Here is a 19,139-nt window from a genome sequence, read left to right on the forward strand (position 1 = left end):
CCTACAACCATCTGGCACCTCCTCGTACCCTGGTACTTCCACTCACTATGGTGCCTCCGCCAGCATGGCGTCTCCACCTAAAGTGGTGCCCCTACCCACTATTGTGCCTCCTCCCACATCGGTGCCTCCAGTTTTCGCACTTGTGGCACCCTCGCTGCCATCCTGGTAGCCACTGACACCTCCAGCACTGGCCTGGCCAGTCTCCTTCTCCATCCAATCCAGTTCTGGCCTTCTAATGTCTGTTCCATGGTCTTCCTTTCTCCTTTTGCTGCTGCCAAAGCTTATACTTCTTCTGCTATCACTGCTCTGGGCCTCTCTCCTCTTTCTGCATCATCCATTGCTGTGACTTTGGTGGAACCCTGCCAAGTGCCAACCTCTCCTGGCCACCAGCCTTGGCCGTCCTCCCTCATGGCTCTCTCTGATGGTCTTGCGGACTGCTTGCGCTCCTGTGCATCTCTCGTGGAAGTTTAGGATCAGCAATGCCTCATCTTGGGGCCTTCGGAATCTTCGGTGACCTTCTCAATGATGTCTTTGCAAACCTCTTGTTTTTTGAGGCCTCCTCACCAAACAACCTTTTTCTTTCAGATGGTGTCCACCTCATGGTCCCACACTGAGAGCTTCTTGTTATCTGCTCAAGGACCACCATTACACTTGCTGCTGGCCTCAGCACTGCCCTCCACCCTTGCAACTGGCCCACGTGCCCACTTCACACCCTTCACTAGAGCTCTGTGCATTACACACTGGCCACTGGTCAACCAAGGCCAACCGCATGTGCACATGGCCCACTCGTCGTCCTCCTTCATACCTTTTGCCCCTGTTCCACTCACAGCATTGGCTCTGTGCAACCACCCTTAGATGTCTGCTTTCTCTCAAGCACCAGGTTTTCTTCCACGCAGGTACCTTCGTGCTACACCATGTCTCCTTCATCCTCTGATATTGTCTCTTGCTGGCAGAGTACTGGCCTCTTCTCTTCACTGGTGCCTCTGTTTTCCAGTCCTCTTCTCCAGCCGGCTGTGCTGCCTCCTCCATGTGGAGAGGAGTGCCATTTGCTTGGCTGTTGCCTCTACTGTGGTCACCATCTACAAACTGATATGACTCCACCACCTTCTTCCAAAGGGAAGAGGAATGCTGTGTCCTTGGCTGTCACCTCTGCCATGGCAACTGCTTACATATCAAAATGGCTTCACCATCTCCATATGAAGAGAACATGAATGTCATGTACAGCTAGTGCCTTATGACCTCGCACATGCACCACATGACACTGACCTGTGTTTTGCCAACCAGCTGACACTGCCTGACTTCACTGCGCCACCCACTGCAGTAAGAAGGGTGCCATGATCACTGGACGCAGCTGGCACTATCTTGCATCCATGAAGCCACTTGATGCTGGCCATTTCCTGGTATCTATACACCAGGCAGCCTTTGTAGGACTGCCTAAACAATTGCTACATAGTACAGTGCACCACGTCAGAACTACTGATAGTCCACCAGTGTCATGCATTTGGCACCCATTCGCCTGATTATCACTAAAGCCAAGTTTGTCACTAAGTGGCCCCTGGTAGTCCTCTCTACACCTAGTAGGTAAGAAGTGTGGAGCATGGAAAGCATGTGGAGATGATCATGTGCTTAACGCCAGGACTGTCCCAGATCACTACCCTGAGTCATTATGATGAGACTATAATTACACCTTGCATGGTGCAACCATATTCGCTATACTCAATTGTGACATCATGATTCCAGTAGCAGAGGAAGACAAAACAAAATCAGTGATTATCACTCTGTTGGGTTATTTGAAAGTATGTAAATGACCTTTGGCTTATGAAATGCTGCTCAGATACGGCTAGAATTTATTGATTCAGTTCTGCAAGGCCTGCCATTTTCTTTTCATCTTACTAAAGTGCTTAAGTGTTTAGATCAGTACATGGTGAGGTCTTGAACATCTAAATGCATGTTTGGCAACCCAAGATTGCTTTCTTTGGCCATCAGATACCTTCTGCAGGCTACCTACCATTATCAGAAAAGACTGAAGTCATCCTGCACTTACTGTACCCAAACACCTTTAAAGAAGTGTCCTTTGCACACCCAAAGCTTGATGCACACTTAATGATAGTGGTGGACACAAGTCAGACAGCTATCAGTGCAGAGTTACAACAATTTTAAGGTGGCAGATGGCAATCGTTTGCTTACTACTCTCAGAAACTGTCACCATCAAAGCAGACATGGGGTGGCTATGACTGCGAACTTCTTACCATGTATGTATCAGTCAAGTGTTTTCAGCCACAGAGGAAGCAAGAGAATTTTCCATCTACACAGGTCATAAGCCATTGATTTACACCTTCAAGTGGAACAGCAATAACTGCTCACCTCATGCATATAACCACCTAGAATTTATAGCACAATTCATCACCAACATCAAGCACACTTCCAGAACTGACAATGTAGTTGCTGATTGCTTCTACGTGTCAACAGTGTGTCAAGGCCTATTGATTTCACAGAAGCCACATAGGCATGACAAGTTGTCCAGGAGCTCTAGAGTTCCCTAAAAAATGCTGCTTCTGCATTATAGTTGCAGCTTGTCAGCATTCCTGGAGAAGATGTCAAGTTGTATTGCAATCTCTATCAGGGAAGATCTCATTCATTCCTACCAGCTGCATTTCACAGACAAGTCTTCAACAGCCTACAAAACTTGTGTTACCCAGCAGTTTGTTCAACATATCACTTGGTATCAAAAGTGTCTGGTCAGACCTAGGATGTACAAAGACTGTCATGAGTGTACATGTACATGTTTGCAAATGTCAACATAGCATAGTGCATGTGCCAGTCGGTTATTTGCCTGGCACAACTTTATGTTCCGCGCACATGTTTACTGATGTCATAGGACCAGTACCTCCATCAAATGGCCAATAATATTTGCTTACTATGGTTGACTGGTTTACTTGCTGGCCAGAAGCGGTGCTGTTGGACAATATTTCCACAGAAACATTAGCTTTCACTTTCATATCGATGTGGTTATCTAAGTTTGGTTGCTCACTGCACATTACTACCGACTGTGGCCAACAATTTAAGTCTGACTTCCTCACCCGGCTCACAAAATTCTGCAGATACATGCACCATAAAAGCACTAACAATCATCCAGCAAGTATTGGCACAATCAAGCAATGGCACCAGTCCCTTAAGCTACACTCGTATCATGACACTAACTGGATGACAACTCTCCTGATAGTTCTCCTCGATCTGATGAACATGTGCAAAACAGTCATAAACTCGCTGTTAGCAGAACTTGTTTATGGTGAAGCATTACACCTCCAACGAGAATTTATTGATGCACATTCTCTGCAGCCATCTGCTCAAAACCAACCAGAATTTACACATTGTCTAAGGGACCATATTGCTCACATTCATCTTCACAAAGCTTTCAGGCATGGCGTGCCACCCACTTATATGCATCATGATATGAGTAGTTGCTCTCATATAATGCTATGTATGGATAGTGTGAAATCCTCATTATAAACGCCTTATACTGGTCCACACTGTGTTTTAAGAAGAGGTGTGCAGGCATTGGATACTGCAGGAAATGGCAAGACCACAACCATCATTTTCTTTCCATTGCATCAAGCCCACTTACATCTTCCAGGATGCACTAGCAGCTGAAGCACAAGGGACAACCTCATCTCCTAGTACCAGCATCAGTACTGCAGGTGCAACAACTGCCCAATGCAGAACTGCAACCAGAGCTCATAACTTGATATGGACATTTTGTGCACTTTCCTGCATGTTTTCTTAACGATGCTCTATTTCCAACGAGCGGGTGATATATTGTCAGAGTGCCATCATGTGCTATGTGTGTTGTTGTCACAGTTGTCAGATTTAATTATTCAGCAGCCAGTGACTCTATTCACAGCAGCAGTGACAATTTATTTATTCAATTTTCGTAGGACCTACTTCTCGCATTGTAATGTGTACATGGTTATGGAGTCTTCCCCGTTATGAGCTGCTGCTTATTATTCAGGGACAGTTCTCCTTCCAAGTATCACATCTAATCTGTTCATTGCTCACAGCTATTATATGTTGGGTGTATTTATTCTGTTATTTAAATGTCCTACTTTTCATAGATCAAGGAGTGATTTTTCAAGCACTATCGCTCAGCTTACTAAATACATGCTGTTCTTACGTTGGACAGCTCTAATATAAGTTGCACCAAATGACATTTTAAGAAAAACTGTAAATAAAATTTTGTGTTTAGATGATTGTACTGTACAGTGAGTGAGTGACAAAATTTTGCGTTGTGAAACAATAATCTTCTGTTCTGTTCCATTCTATTCAGCTATGAGTTTATGTTATTTGCCAGACTATGCTTCTCTTCCATACTGCAGGCCTATTTGGTACCTTTCTAGCCAGTTCACATAGCTGAAGTGTACACATGTGAGCACGCACACACACACACACACACACACACACACACACACACACACACACACAGCAGTGTCCACAAGTGAGTTTATGCTTAGCCTCTGGCTCTGACAAAGAATTGATCTTGTTCAAATGAAAATATCATTTTTCTCCCATACAATTACAGTACGGTAAGTGATTTCACACTAAAATACGCTCAGTATAAAATCTGTGATCAAAATTGTCAGAATTAATGAGTTATTACAGTTGAATTGATTAAATTTTTTATTAATCATAATGTACACTTACTTAACATGTTCCAACTCCAATTCCAATTGTGCTGCAAATTTCAGGAAGTATGTAATTAGCCAAAAGAAGTGTGATGTATCAACTTGTATGCACTGTTTAGGTGAGAGAAGCTGTATAAATAATTCCTGCACCAAGCATCCATATCCTTTTAAAAGAAAGTCCACTGTAAATTCCTTTAGGAGATTGGAGATATCTTCATCTGTAGGAGTATGATGAAGTAGTGCTTTCATATTCATTCTGAAACGTCAATGGTCAGTTATAATAAAAATATAAATGCAATGCGTTTCATAAGCATCAGATGTAAGCCATTGAAAACAGGAAATTGGGCCTCATTGTTTCTGGTAACTTGGAATTAGTATGTCTCATAAACTATTATAATCTCTTGCTGGTATAGAATACAGTTAACAAAAATTACTAGACTATCAATACAATATTCTTTGAACAAAAAAATCTGTTTGTTAGATCCAAATATCAATGATTCCTTTCTGTTGAGTATGTATTAGTAAATAACAAGAAATAATCATAAACAGGTGACAATCTTTAGTACCAAAATCCAATACAAGTATGTTCAACAATAACATAGGAAGTCTGCAACTCACATGTTTGTTTTACTTCTTTTTACCAGCTTCTTTCTTCTCCATTCTTTTTGATCTACCTTCATCAGTTGCGCTGGTTTGGAATTATACCATAACTTTTGCATTGAATGTAGTTTCTGATGTACTGGTCTGACACAAAAAAATATAAACCTATTAGGCACATACACAAAAGGTAACTTTTCAAGTGACTGAGAATCATCAAATACATAAATTTCTAAGATGAAAGTTATGCTGTACAGATGCACTCACAAATGACTGAATATTTATCATGTCATTTATTTTTATAGCTCTATCACACATTTGATGCAGTTTTATGGGATATACACTCATCAGAAATTGAGTAGCAGGATCGGGCCAGATTTGAGGATTCTTACATTGATATGCCAATACATTTACATCCTAATGGTATTTTCAGTTAATTATAACTTGAATCTAGGAATAAATGTAAAACTGATAACCACAATAATAGACACAAAATAATTTCAATTAAGTAATTGTTCCCTGTCTAGGTTTAAGAAAGAGTTTTATATTCTGACCTCTTTAACAGGTGGCTGGGAGACGTCAGGCCACAAACTGGAAACCCCAAATACTCAAAATTGAAGTAAAAGAGTACATTATTAGCTACTTCTTCTGTATTTTATTAGAACATTGGAACTTACGGATGTACATTCTAGCTAATGCTACATTTAAACATGAGACACACTTTAGCTTTATCACTGTATGGACAGCTCACAGTGTTCTGTGTTAAGTTACATATGTATTTAGTTTGAGAATCACATGAACATTATAAGAGGAGGATCAACTGATGTTTAGAAGGTAACTGATTTTTTTATTATATTTCATTGTTCTTATGCTTTACAGATGTTGCTTGTAGTGGTTGGTTCTACTTAGTAATGTACAATGAGTGAATAAATCAAGAGGAAACTGAAAGAGCATCAAGTATGTTAGAACTGGCTTTTGATCTGATGAGAAATTGGTTACGGATATATATACATTATATGTGTTATAATGCAATTTTGTTGCTTGGGTTTCAGCTATCAGTATATTTCTACAAAAAATGAAATAGTAACTTTGGAAAAATTAAGCAGTTCTCAATTATGTCACTGAGGATCAAACAGCACAGTTTGCTCAATGAGAATGGTGGTGGATTCACGTCCAGAATAAGGTATTTAGTTTGTCATTCCTGCATCCTTTTAGTTAGATAGGATGAAACCAATTATCAGCAAGGTCTCTAATACCATAACATCTTAACTTCTCTAGGAGAATACTATGAACAGTACAATCAAATGCATATGACAAATCACAGAATATAACAGCTGGCAATATTTTGTGTTATTTAAATTTCTTATATTCTGATTTGTGAATTGAAAAATAGCATTTTCTGTGGAGAGATCCTTTCGACATCCAAATAAGTTTCTTAGTTTGAGGGAGATTTTTATGGTTCTTGCATACATAATATTTTCCAGTACCTTCAAGAAGGAGGTAAGTATTGCAATTTTTTAATAATTATTAATATCTTACTACCTTTCTTGTAAAGGGGACTGATGATGGTAAATTTCAGTCTGTCTGGAAAAATCTTCTGACAGTGTTTTACTGCATTTGTGACTGTATATACGTGAAAATAGGATTTCGGTACTTTACTTGGGCTATTGTCAACTCAATGAAAGTTTTTGATTTTGAGGAAGTTAATTACATTCTTAATTCTTTGGCAGACATGGACTGGTTGTGATTTTCTTTTAAGTACATATGTGGCACTGCTTCTTGCATGTGTTCTAGTGCTTTATGCTTTGGGCTGACCACTGAATTCTTTTATTGGTCGTAGTATCCACCTTTATATTTTCAACTATAATTTCAGTTAATCTGTTTTTCTCCCTTCTGTGTCACTATCTCCATCTCCCAATAGCAGAAACTGGTTCAGCACAAGTGTGAGCTCCCCACAACATCAGCAACAACCTGGTTAGTTCCTGGTTAACTCACATGATGGACTTTTTTCATCCATCATGCTACTGTAGAATCTTAACAAAGCCTACATTTGCAGGTAAGGTTGCTGCATCTAGTGTATACAGGTCACTCCTAATACTGTGTTCCCTATTCTTGCCAAGCTGTTGTCCGCACCACCAAATATCAATACCTGGCTCTCTTCCACTCTTATCTCTAGTTAGTTTCACAAAATCCTTTTTACCTTGCCAAAGCTATCACTATACTTCAATTAAAATAACCTTGTGTTTACTGATTTGACAGGAGAGCGGGGGGGGGGGGGGGGGGGGGGCAGAGTGGCAGTGTTGCCAGAATGCAAACAGCCACATTGATAATGCTTTGTATGCACCTATTGAACAGGCAATGCTGTGCGCACACAGTGCTTGAGACAGAACTACAACTGCGTGGTGGCTGGAACCTCTGAGTCAGCTTGCTAAAACATCAGTCATGAAATGGTTTTAATAAAAGTACAGGTTTAATAGCACTTGTGACTTCATACTCTGTTTCTCATTTTTTTTATGCAGCTGTTGGCCTATCCCCTTACCATGACTGCTCCCTAGCAGCAAGATCTTTTTCACACACTAGTGGTTTGTTACAGTTGTGTTTAGATGCACAGATATGCACAAAATGACTGGTCATAACTTTTTTTTAAATCCAACTGGTTTCATGAAACAGATGTGAAGCTGATTTAGTTACATACTGAGAGAAAATTAACAGTGTGAACAGTGAAAAGATATTTCCCAGAACATACAGTAGATGAGAAATTTAATTCTGTCCTAAAAGTATTCTTACAGCCTTATGAAACCAGTTTTTCTTTACAATAGGTTAGGAACAAATAGAATGAAATCCAGAAGAAAAGTGGCTATAATTTGGGATGCAAGTAGCTTGTGCCCAGTAAGAGACCTTCATGTAATGAAGAGTACTAGCTCTCAGCCAGACTTTATGAGACACCATAAACTTAAGCATATACATCATCATCATCTTCTTCTTCTTCTTCTTCTTCTTCTTCTCCTCCTCCTCCTTCTTCTTTTGCTTCTTCTACCACTACTGCTTTCCTTCTCATCCCATCTGGTAACTCTCCCCTGACCTGGGGTCTGAATTAGAGATCGGCAAAACTGTTCTTTTCAGAGATCGGATCAGAACTGTTCACTCCCTGAAATGAATTAGCTCTTTTTCATGACTCACCACTCATTTACAATAGAAAATAAATGGAAGGCACATTGCCCTTTAAACTTGGTTTATTCCAGTACTATACCTGTATTTTGATCTTATTTGATCCTATTTTGAAGTAACACAGATAATGAGTAAGAATTTTGTATTGTTTATTGAAATTTCTACGATATGACAAAGTTTTTGATTATTGATTTATTTTGCACTATCGTGGTTTTTTGGGTGATCGGAAAATGTTGTAACTTGAGATTTACATTAACAATATATTTGGCTATAATGTATTAAAATTTCATTAACCTCATACAAATACATCGCAAGTCATATATTTTTAAAGTGAACGTTTCCTTCCAAAGACACCTAAAATCACAAAATCCGTACCAGAATAAGAAAAAAAATATATAAATTTGACTGTAAAACGAAAGTGCTGCATATAGCAAGGAAAATATTGGTGTATCACATTTTGCAATACGTTTATCGGTCCGCTCATAATTAAAGCGTAAATTCGAGTGTCCATAATAAAAATCCTATAGTAAGAGGAGTCATCAGGAACCTAATCTGATCAGTTTAAACAAATAAAAATAAAATAAAAACAAATGATGTATACATAACATAATAATGTAATATACATAGCGGTATTACTATGAAGAACAATATCCAGTAGAGACGAACTCCGATGCAGAAGCACTGAGACGAGCAGGTCGAGCCGCGAGCTGTATTACTGCGTGAGCTAAGACCGCAGAGACCAGAGTGACACCTGAGTTGCTTTGCTCAACGCTCTGGCTAGAGTCGAGAACGGTGGGGTGAGCGTTGAGCGGGCGAGTTCCGAGGGTGGGGGGAGCGGTGAACGGCCACCACTCACGCGCTCCGAGACAAATCGTACGTTCCCTTGCGAGCAGGTTCTTGCAAGTAGTTTCTATGTTATCCACTAGGTGGCTCTCTGTCCTGTTGCTCGCATCAACTGCCCAGAGGGCAGGACGTGCGACTGAAACGATCGCCGACAGAGTGCGATGCGAAGTTAAGCTGCGCCAGACACTGCACGCGGCAGACGACGCACAGAGACGGCACGGCATATGTGAAACACAAAATCCAATGGGGCACTGCACAATGCAGGCAGCCAAGGTAGAAGCAGGGCAGAGGCTGGCGCTGGCTGTGTTGTGTGGCGTGCACTGTGCTGTGACCAGCAGAGGCGCTACTGATATGCTCCGTCTCTCTCTCTCTCTCTCTCTCTGCCGTGGGAAACGTTTGGAGCTACCGTTCTTTTTTTCTGAATCACTGATTGTTCACTCCTTTGAAAGATTCAACTCTATGAATCAGTTCAAGAGCGAATCCCCCATCTCTAGTCTGAATGACTTTTCTGAACTGTATCCCATTCTGTAAACCTCTCCAGTCCCTTTTCCTTCATTCCTTCACCTCTCTTCCTTCCCCTTCAACTCTTCAGCTAGAAGAAGGAGCCGTTGGGTCTGAAAGCTTGTAAAAGTTAAATCTTTTTGTGTGGGTGTTCCCCTGCCCCCAATTGGTGAGTAGATTTTTTTATCTATCCCTTTATATTATATTATCAATAACTGATTATTTCCATTGCTAAAGTATGGTTAGTTATTTTTAAATGCTCAATAAGTGTTGTATGGCTCGAATTTCAATTGAAATGTTCTTTATAACATATTTTACATGTTCTTCTGGTTTCATCAATGTAAGTGAAGTGACAATTTTGTCAATTTATACTGTATACCCTATAATTACTGTATTTGTCCTTATGCACTTTCTCTTTGTGGGATAATGCATGTTTAAGGGAATTGCTTGTCCAAAATGCAACGTTAACTTTTTGTCTTTAGGAAAAATTTGCAGTACAGTCTGTTACAGGATCATTATATGTGACTGTAATATATCATTTATTTTCTACGGGATTGCCTACATTGTTGTGTTTTGTCCATTTAATATTTATCTGTATAGTGTGGTACAATTTCATGACATCATATTATTGGTAACTCTTCCTTAATGTTACCTTTTTGATTGTCTGTAATTCTCTATTTCTTTCTTCATCAGTGATTGATAACTGTAACATTCTGAGTGAAGCTGAATAAAAATATATTTTTTGTATTGGGTTGGATGATTTGAATTATTCCCAATAATTATTCCTGATTATGTTGTCTTTCTGTAGACTTTAGAAATATGTTTCCCATTTGATCTACTAACTGAAAACTGGGAAAATTAATGTTACTGCCAGTTCAACTGTGAATGTGTAACTTTTTGTAAGCATTTCATTAAGTTTGGCCATTACTTCATTTAAAACTTGTTTGGTTCCTCTAAATAAAACTTCATTGTCATCAACTTACTGCTAATAATACAGTATTTTCTCTTTTATATCCGGGAATTTATCAAGAAATCTAATTTCGAAGTCATTAAGGGAATTAAATTTCTGTTAGTGCGATATCCACGACTGTTATGTAAGTTTCATAATAGAAACTTCAGCTATAGTGGTACAAAATTTGTATTATTTACGTCTAACCTAATTTTTGGGTCTCAGCCCCATATTCAGGTGCATGTAAATTAAAAGTGAAACTTTTGTCTGAACAGTAAAATCCGTGAAAAGCTTCCAGTAGTACAAAAGCAAGATAGGAGGAAAAACTGACAAATTTTATTAAATGAACAAAATAAATTCAATTAGCATGGATTCTGCCAGTTATTCGATGAGGCCTTGTAAATAAACAGTCGAAACATAATTTCAAGTACCTGCCATATTATCCCAGCAGAAATATTATTCAAACTGTATTTTTTGCTATATTTTGGGAATATATTTGTAATGATATTTTTAAAGATGTATTTTGACAGCTACTGCTGCATAATGAAATTTTGCCCAGTCCAGTGCAGAAATGACCTGTCGATATACATTCCCATAAAAGTTATAACTGAATGTGGAATCATCCTAAAGAACTTTGTGTCCTGGTTATAGACATTTGGTGCCATGTACAGTGTGTCTCAAACCTTTTGGATCAAACTGAAACAGGTGTTAATGTGTTCACAGCCAATTATATTGAGATAGGGAATCAACAATTCGAAATGCATTTTATTGTATTATGGACATACACAGGGCAAACAGCATACATCCCTGAGCACCAAACAATCATACTGTACACAACTTGGCTCACAGCACGTGTGTCATGTGACAACTGCAAGCATGACACTGGCACATTAAACTGAGCCACATGGTCACCATTATCCCTGGTGTCAGTTGTCCACTGCATCAGACAGCTTCTGATATGTTAATAGTGAAGCGTGTTAGCTTGTACAGTGCATGATGTGTAGTCAAAATGGTACATAGCTTATTGCTAGAGTTGAGAGACATGCATTTAATGTATAGTGTGGCATGATGTAGTGCCCACAGAGCAACAGAAATATACAGAAAACGTTTCCCCAACAGACGTCGTCTTAAATGGAAGATGCTTATCTCCATGGATATCAACTTACAAGAGACAGGGTCATTCACACTGCAGGGAGCTGGATAACGTTTTCACCTGAGATATGCCTGAAAATCAGACTTTGAGGAGATGGTGTTGGACCATATAGCCAAACACCCAGCAATAAGCATCCATCAACTTACACACAAAATGCACACTTCGAAGGGCACAGTGTGGAGAGCACTAGTGGAATAGGTATTAAACCCTTATCAAAAAAGAACATGCGCAAACACTAGAACCAACATATTTTGAGCCCAGCATACATTTCTGTGAATGGATTATCTACTGCAGTGCTGTAGTGCCGAACTTCATACAGCTTGTATTGTTCACGGAAGAGGCCTCATTCACCCATGATGATTTCAACAACAGCAACAGCCATGTCTGGAATGAGGACAATCCCCATGCCACCCACATCGGTGACCACCAACAACAATCCACTGTCAATGTACGGGAAGGCACTGTCGAAGATAACCAAACAGGACCTTATTTTCTGCCTCTGCATTTGATTGGTCCATGTTACCCGGTGTTCTTAAGAGATGTGCTGCCACAGTTCTTGGAGAGCATATCCCTTGTTGTCTGTGAAAGGATGTGTTTTCAACATTACAGTGCACCTGCCCACTTCAATGTTAATGTCCATGAGTGCCTGAACAACATACACATTCATCACTGGACTAGGAGAGAAGGTCTTATCCCGTGGCCAGCGTGATAACTGGATCTCACTTCTCTGGACTTCTTGCTCTGTGGTTATACCAAGACACCAGTGAAAGAAACACTGTAGAAATGGATAAAGACCTGCTTGCTAGGGTCCATGCTGCACGAGTCCTAGTACAACAGACACCAGGAATCTTTGAGAGAGTGCATTACAACTTCATGTGCTGCTGCTGAGTATGCATTATGACTAGTGGTCATCACTTTGAACAATTACTATGAGCTAGGCTGTTGTTAATTGTTGTACACTGTGTATATTCACAACATAATAAACATGCATTTCTGAGCACTGGTTTCCTATCTCAGTGTCTGAACGTAATTGGATGTGGATCCAACGTCACATGTTTCAATTTGATCCAAAAGGCTTAAGACACCCTGTATTTGCAGAAACCCACCAATGACTTGTCATATCCATCCTACACAGAATCTGGAGTGTATTGCATTCCAAAGGTGGACCAACACATAATTAAACAAGTGGTCATAATGTTTTGGCTCATCAGTGTGTGTGTGTGTGTGTGTGTGTGTGTGTGTGTGTGTTGGTTGGTGGGTAGGTATATGTGGGTATGTGTGTATTACCTCATTGTTTCCTTTAGTTTCTTTACACTCTTACTTTTTCATCTTTCCCCTCTCTTTCTATCAAGTTCTACTCTCTCTGGTGAGTCATATCCCTCCCCCTTTTCATCTTTGTTCCACTCCTCCTCACAACAGGCAAGTCCCTCTCATCCCGAGATCTGAATTATCTGCCCTTTGTTTTTAACCTTCTCTCAAAAAAGGAACTATTAGTTTCAAAAATTAGGACAGTGAATGTATTTTTATATGTGCCTGTCAGTGGTAGAGACATTTCTCCTGAATGAAAGTGCTGGTCAGTATTTCTATCTCACAATTTTAAAATCAAAATCTAAGTAGGTCAAGGAAGGCACCACACAAGTACTTATAAGCTCCCTATATTACCGATTGCCTTTCCAGCTTTCACAGCCATTAGAGTTTCAGTCTGAAATGTAATTCTGCCCACTGACATGACCTTAATAAGATTTTGAAGATATTTGCCATTTATATTCTTTCTTTGTGGCTGTTGTTATTTGCATTGGAGGGGCATGTTGCACAGGCAAAAGTTACTACTTTCTAGGAATTTGATGCTACTGTCATTGTAAATACTTATCAGAACAGGGCTGCTTTCTACCCAGGTGAATATTATATATGTTATTTTGTAAGACTTTTTATGATGACAATCCAGAAACCTACCTAATCAACATAGCAAAATCTAGGTAATTTACAACCAAAATTAAAATTCCAACCATTTGGCTGATCATTAAATTGAAATATTGTATGTAGTGCTCTACACTTAATGTACTTCCAAAAATAAAATGGAATACCAGTTAAAAAAATCTCTTGCTTTCCACAGTCACAGTTATACATGAAATAACAGTGTTTTGCTTCGTATTTCTGATTGTTGTAATATCAGCACTACTGCATCTGATCTTAACAATGCAGGAAAAGATAGATTGCTACTTACCACAAAGAAGACATGTTAAGTTGCAGACAGGCACAATTAAAAAATTAAGCTTTTGGCCATATCCTTCATCAGCAAAAGAGAAACACACACTAGTCACACACACAAGCATGCACATCTCATGCACACATGACTGCCAACTCTACCATCTTGGATTGGAATACAACTATCACATGGGATGCAAGCTGAGATACTGGAGTGGGTGGTCATGTGTTCACGAGGTGCATTTGCTTGTGTGTATGAATGGCATGTGTTTCCCCTTTTTCTGATGAAGGCTATGGCCAAAAGCTTTGTGAAAGTATCTTTTAATTGCACCTGTCTGCAGCTTAACATGTCTTCTTTGCCGTAAGTAGCAATCTATCTTTCCCTTCTTTGTTGTTATTCCTATCTGGAGTTTCCATTGTTTGATTTTGCATCTGGTCCTAGTCATTCAGTCATAAATGATCAAGGATTTTCGTTGACACCACTACTCCATTACATTTTCATCACAGTGGCAGAGAACTGTCATTAAAATCAAAATGTATTCTATATTGTATAAAATATGAACATTATCTCAAGATGCACCACTCAAGTTTGAAACCTGTGAAACATACAGTTTGCATAAATAAGAGTACATTCTGTAATAATTACTGGTTGCTGTTTTAATTTCATTAAGAGATTATCTTTAATATCACAATATCTACATTTAGTAGGTAATTATGTAAAATCCACTTGTAAACCAAAAATTATAATGACTCACACCTTTTAAATTGTGGGCTGTCATCATCATTGCTGGAGGTTGATACAGAACCTTGATTTTCCACCTGTGTACCATATCCATAGTCTGAAAGCTCTGATGCTGATGGACAATCTTTTCTAAGATTGTTGGATGTATCCATAGACCAGCTGTTGGGACTATGTTGTGTGTGAAGTGCACCTGACTGGGAAAGATCCATTTTGATAACTCACTGCAGAAACCTACTTAGCAATAGAATTTATTTAGCTCAACGGAAATGTATGGACACATTAAGGGGGATAACAGCATGTGGAAAGCAACAAAAATGCTGTAATGTCCCAAAATGAGTCTAACATAACAGTGCAAAACACAAAGAGATAAAATTCAGTGTGCTTTAGTCTGGCCCAACTTTTAATTGTGCTCTCATTTTAGGTATGTGTAATAACTGAAAACTATGTAGGCTATATTAAATATTACAGTTTTGCGCATTTCAAAAGATATCCATGACGAGAGAGAGGTAGTTGGTGCAATGTGAAAAGATGTACAAGACTAGAGACAAAAGTCTTACAAATGTATTTTCTTAGGAAAAACAGTAAAACAATAATGACACTGAAATAATATCCACTGAGGAAGAGATAATATATCCAATGTGACTTTACTTGTGCTTATCATTATACCATATTACAGGCAAATAAGCGGAAAAAAAAGGTGAATATATTTTCCAGATAACAAATATGAAACAGTAATATCATTACCTTCTGTTCAGTGGCTGTTGAATGAGATAGAGTGACTTCTTCAGAATCACTCCGATGTTTTTTTTTATTGAAGGTTTTGCCTACACTTGGTTTTCTATTTGGTCGCATTGGGGTTTGAGGCTTACGTTGGATTTCAACTGTATCTGTGCAGGAAATATTTATTTTATTTTCACATGGAAATTACAGTTAAAAGAAGAAGCCTTACAGGAATTCCATTTGGAACTTACTTTTTCTGTTTGCTTTGTTTGCTTCACAGTGAGATGTTTTTCTATAAGAATGCTGCAATTGGAAACATATAATTTTTAATAAATTAGGTTATTGGAAACATATAATTTTTTTATAAATTTAGTTATATCTATTAAATGTCTCAAAAATCATTGACTAATTTTCAAGTACCCTTATTAACAAGCAACATTACTACCAACTATTTCAGCATTACAAAAATTACCAAAATTTGTTTTAAACATCTTATTCTCTACATCGCCGAATTCCAATCTGAGTACCCTGTATTTAAATATTGTTATGAAAGGGTGCTAAGTTACTGCATAAAATGGAAGAGTTTTTTTATCTTTAAAATCATGCCTCTAAATGTGACAAATGTGCACTGAGACATTGCCATAATGTGTAACACTTTTTGTCCATAATATGAAAAAGTCTTTTAATTTATCACAGTTGTACACTTTTCAGAAAAATAGTTCTGTTTATGAACAACTTATGAGACAGTAAAACATTATTTACTATGCCCACAACATAAATTGGCACTTCGTGCCAGGGCTGCTGAGAGTGGACTATCTTTGTGTATCAGGAAACATCTGAAATCATGTTGTGCCTGTGTTTTCACAGAAGTGTAGGTGATAATACATGAAAAGAACAACTGTTTAAATGATTTTATATTGCCAAAACTGAAATCTTGTGACTACAAATTACAAAATACCACTGTAAAACGCTATTTCAGATATTATTGTTTACTAGCTAATGTTGGCAGAAACATGTCAGCACTGACTGACACTAATTCTTCTGCTCCCTGAACCCCTCACACAAAATGCCAAGTTATATTGAAGATATAGCATATTGTTTGGGACTAACAAATTTAAAAATAGGCAAAACTTGTCACTCTCATAATTTTTAAAACTCTCTCATAAACAAAGAAAATGAAAAGTTGTGTGTGTTGATGGTACATGAATTTAAAAGCAACAATATTTGTAACAGCTAATATTAAAGGCTTTAGCTTAGGGTATACTGGAAATAACAAAAAAATAAAAGCAGGAAGAATGTGACGAAAAATGGCTTCAGCTGAACAGGAAATAACAGACAAGAACCAATTAAAAATAAATTTCATTAAATATGTTTTTACAAGTCAAACTTTATTTATTTATTTATTTTCTTTATTGGTCAAGCAGAGGCAGAAAGACAAAGGATGGGAATGAAGAAACCATGAGAGAAGTTTCACGTCCATTAACCAGTCCAGCTGCTCCTAATTAACGCTTGCATCTCCTCTTTCTGCAATTCTCTTCAAAATGTTTATCTTTTTCTCTGTCCCAATTTACACTTCAAACTTCATAAATAACAATAACGATAATTATTTTTTTATATATTTCTATCATTCATTTCTCATAGCCTCTTCAACAAATTCTGCTCCCACATTGTGTTTTTACATAACCTTGTAACATTTGCACCAAGCAATTTTATTCAGGTAAAGCTCTCATCCCTGACTTATATGTTGTCCAGGATTAGCTTATGTGTTGACAGTTTTCCTGATTTAGGGTTAGAAATTCTTTTTGTTTCAACAAAAAATTTTATTTTTTCCTATTTCCCATCCTCTTCAACCCTCCTCTCTACCTCTACCCCACCCCCCCCTCTCACCCTCTCTCTACCTTTCTCTCTCTCTCTCTCTCTCTCTCTCTCTCTCTCTCTCTCTCTCCCCCCCCCCCCCCCCCACACACACACATAATTATGTACAAATTATTTTAAAAAGTTCCATATGTTAGAAATTGAGTATTAATCCTTTCATATTTTTAATCTGACATCTTGCTTCAATCATTCCACCTTTACAATACATTCGTACATATGTACCCCTGTAGATAACATAATTTTAATATAGTGTTGCAGGAAATATGTGTTATTTCTACTTGCAATACCTGAAATAAATAATTTTACTCAGTAAGTTGGCTCTCACTCCTCCATCAGTGATACTGACAATTTATTATAAAAATTAGTGTATTTAGCATATATGGTATACCTGTTTTGAGGGATGTTGTTCATTTGTATTTTGTTTCATTTCACCAGTGCCACAGTGATTAGTGAGTGATTTCTCATAATTGTTACCACCATTGTCTGACGAATCAGATGTTGGGTCTGACGTTACCATAGTTGAAGAGTCTTCTGCACCTTGGTCCTGCACAAATATTACAGTTACAATAAATCACTGAACAAAATAAAAACAATTACACAAAATGTAAGAATTAATTGTCAGGCCAAATGAAAAGAATGAGTATCCTGACCTTCTGATATCAAGGAATCTGCTTTTAACATTGGAATATAAATAATGTTGTGAATAAAGATAACCACTCAGTATATAGCAGTATTATTAAGCAGTGTAACATTGCAACTCAGCTTATGAACTGGTATTTATCTTCAGAGCGCGCATGTGCGCGCGCGCCCACACACACACACACACACACACACACACACACACACACACACACAGAGAGAGAGAGAGAGAGAGAGAGAGAGAGAGAGAGAGAGAGACAGAGACATGGAGAGGTTAGGGGGGAGGGTGGAGGGAGATATTTTCCAAAGCTGCAGCCCAACATATCCAGTCAGTCCACAGGTCTAGTATAATGCAACTCTCTTTAGTTCCACTGAGCAACACCTCCATTATACAGTGAGTGGTTTCTTTACACATTTTATTGTCTATATTCCATATCAGAAATCCTAGTCACTTAATGGTGTTAGTCATCAAGTTAATCAGATGACTAAGAGGAAAAATGTAATCTGAAAGCCAATAAATGCAAACAATACGTTTGAAACTCTAGTGTTAGAATCTAAACTGTTTCTGAGACATTTTACCAGCAGTTTATTGCTGTTTAGGGCTTTTATTTGAACAGACAGCACTAGTGAGAATGTCCACACTTATACTGCATTTCACAACATAGGTACAAGATTGCATTTCACAACACTGGTATCAAGTTCTATCTCATGTTTGTGGCAGCATGTCTCGAATATTACCAAACTTAAGTTTTATTTATTGCAATTTTTGATTGCACAGGAATTTCATGTAGGGCTCTGAATTCATATACTGTTCATAATTAATTATCTAAATCAAGGACTATAAATTAGCACTGCATAGGTATTCCTAGTTTCACAGTTTGTCTATAAGGGTTCATATGCAAGTTCGCTGATTAAAGACACTGTAGTGTGGCTAGCTCTGGATCAGAAAGACCACACAATGCCTGCACAGTATTACTAAGCCTGCTTTATTGTTTAATGCTATGTTATCTGCACAACAAGCATTTGACAATGAGGTACAAGATAGCTAGACATTGTCAGAACCTACAA

General features: G+C 38.3%; 1 protein-coding gene across 2 annotated transcripts in view; it reads right to left on the reverse strand.

Annotated features, from left to right (window-relative positions):
- Positions 1 to 19,139, reverse strand: part of LOC126162191 (protein timeless) — a 408,622-nt gene that overhangs the window by 151,735 nt on the left and 237,748 nt on the right. For both annotated transcript variants that reach the window (XM_049918518.1, XM_049918519.1), the window contains 6 exons: positions 17,821 to 17,976; positions 15,809 to 15,860; positions 15,582 to 15,724; positions 14,853 to 15,031; positions 5,298 to 5,423; positions 4,699 to 4,935 (listed from right to left, as the gene is read on the reverse strand). In XM_049918518.1, the coding sequence (XP_049774475.1) occupies positions 4,699 to 4,935; positions 5,298 to 5,423; positions 14,853 to 15,031; positions 15,582 to 15,724; positions 15,809 to 15,860; positions 17,821 to 17,976 (893 nt within the window). The remainder of the gene's footprint in view (positions 1 to 4,698; positions 4,936 to 5,297; positions 5,424 to 14,852; positions 15,032 to 15,581; positions 15,725 to 15,808; positions 15,861 to 17,820; positions 17,977 to 19,139) is intronic.

This window comes from Schistocerca cancellata, chromosome 2 (assembly GCF_023864275.1).
Source record: "Schistocerca cancellata isolate TAMUIC-IGC-003103 chromosome 2, iqSchCanc2.1, whole genome shotgun sequence".
Lineage (NCBI taxonomy): Eukaryota > Metazoa > Arthropoda > Insecta > Orthoptera > Acrididae > Schistocerca > Schistocerca cancellata.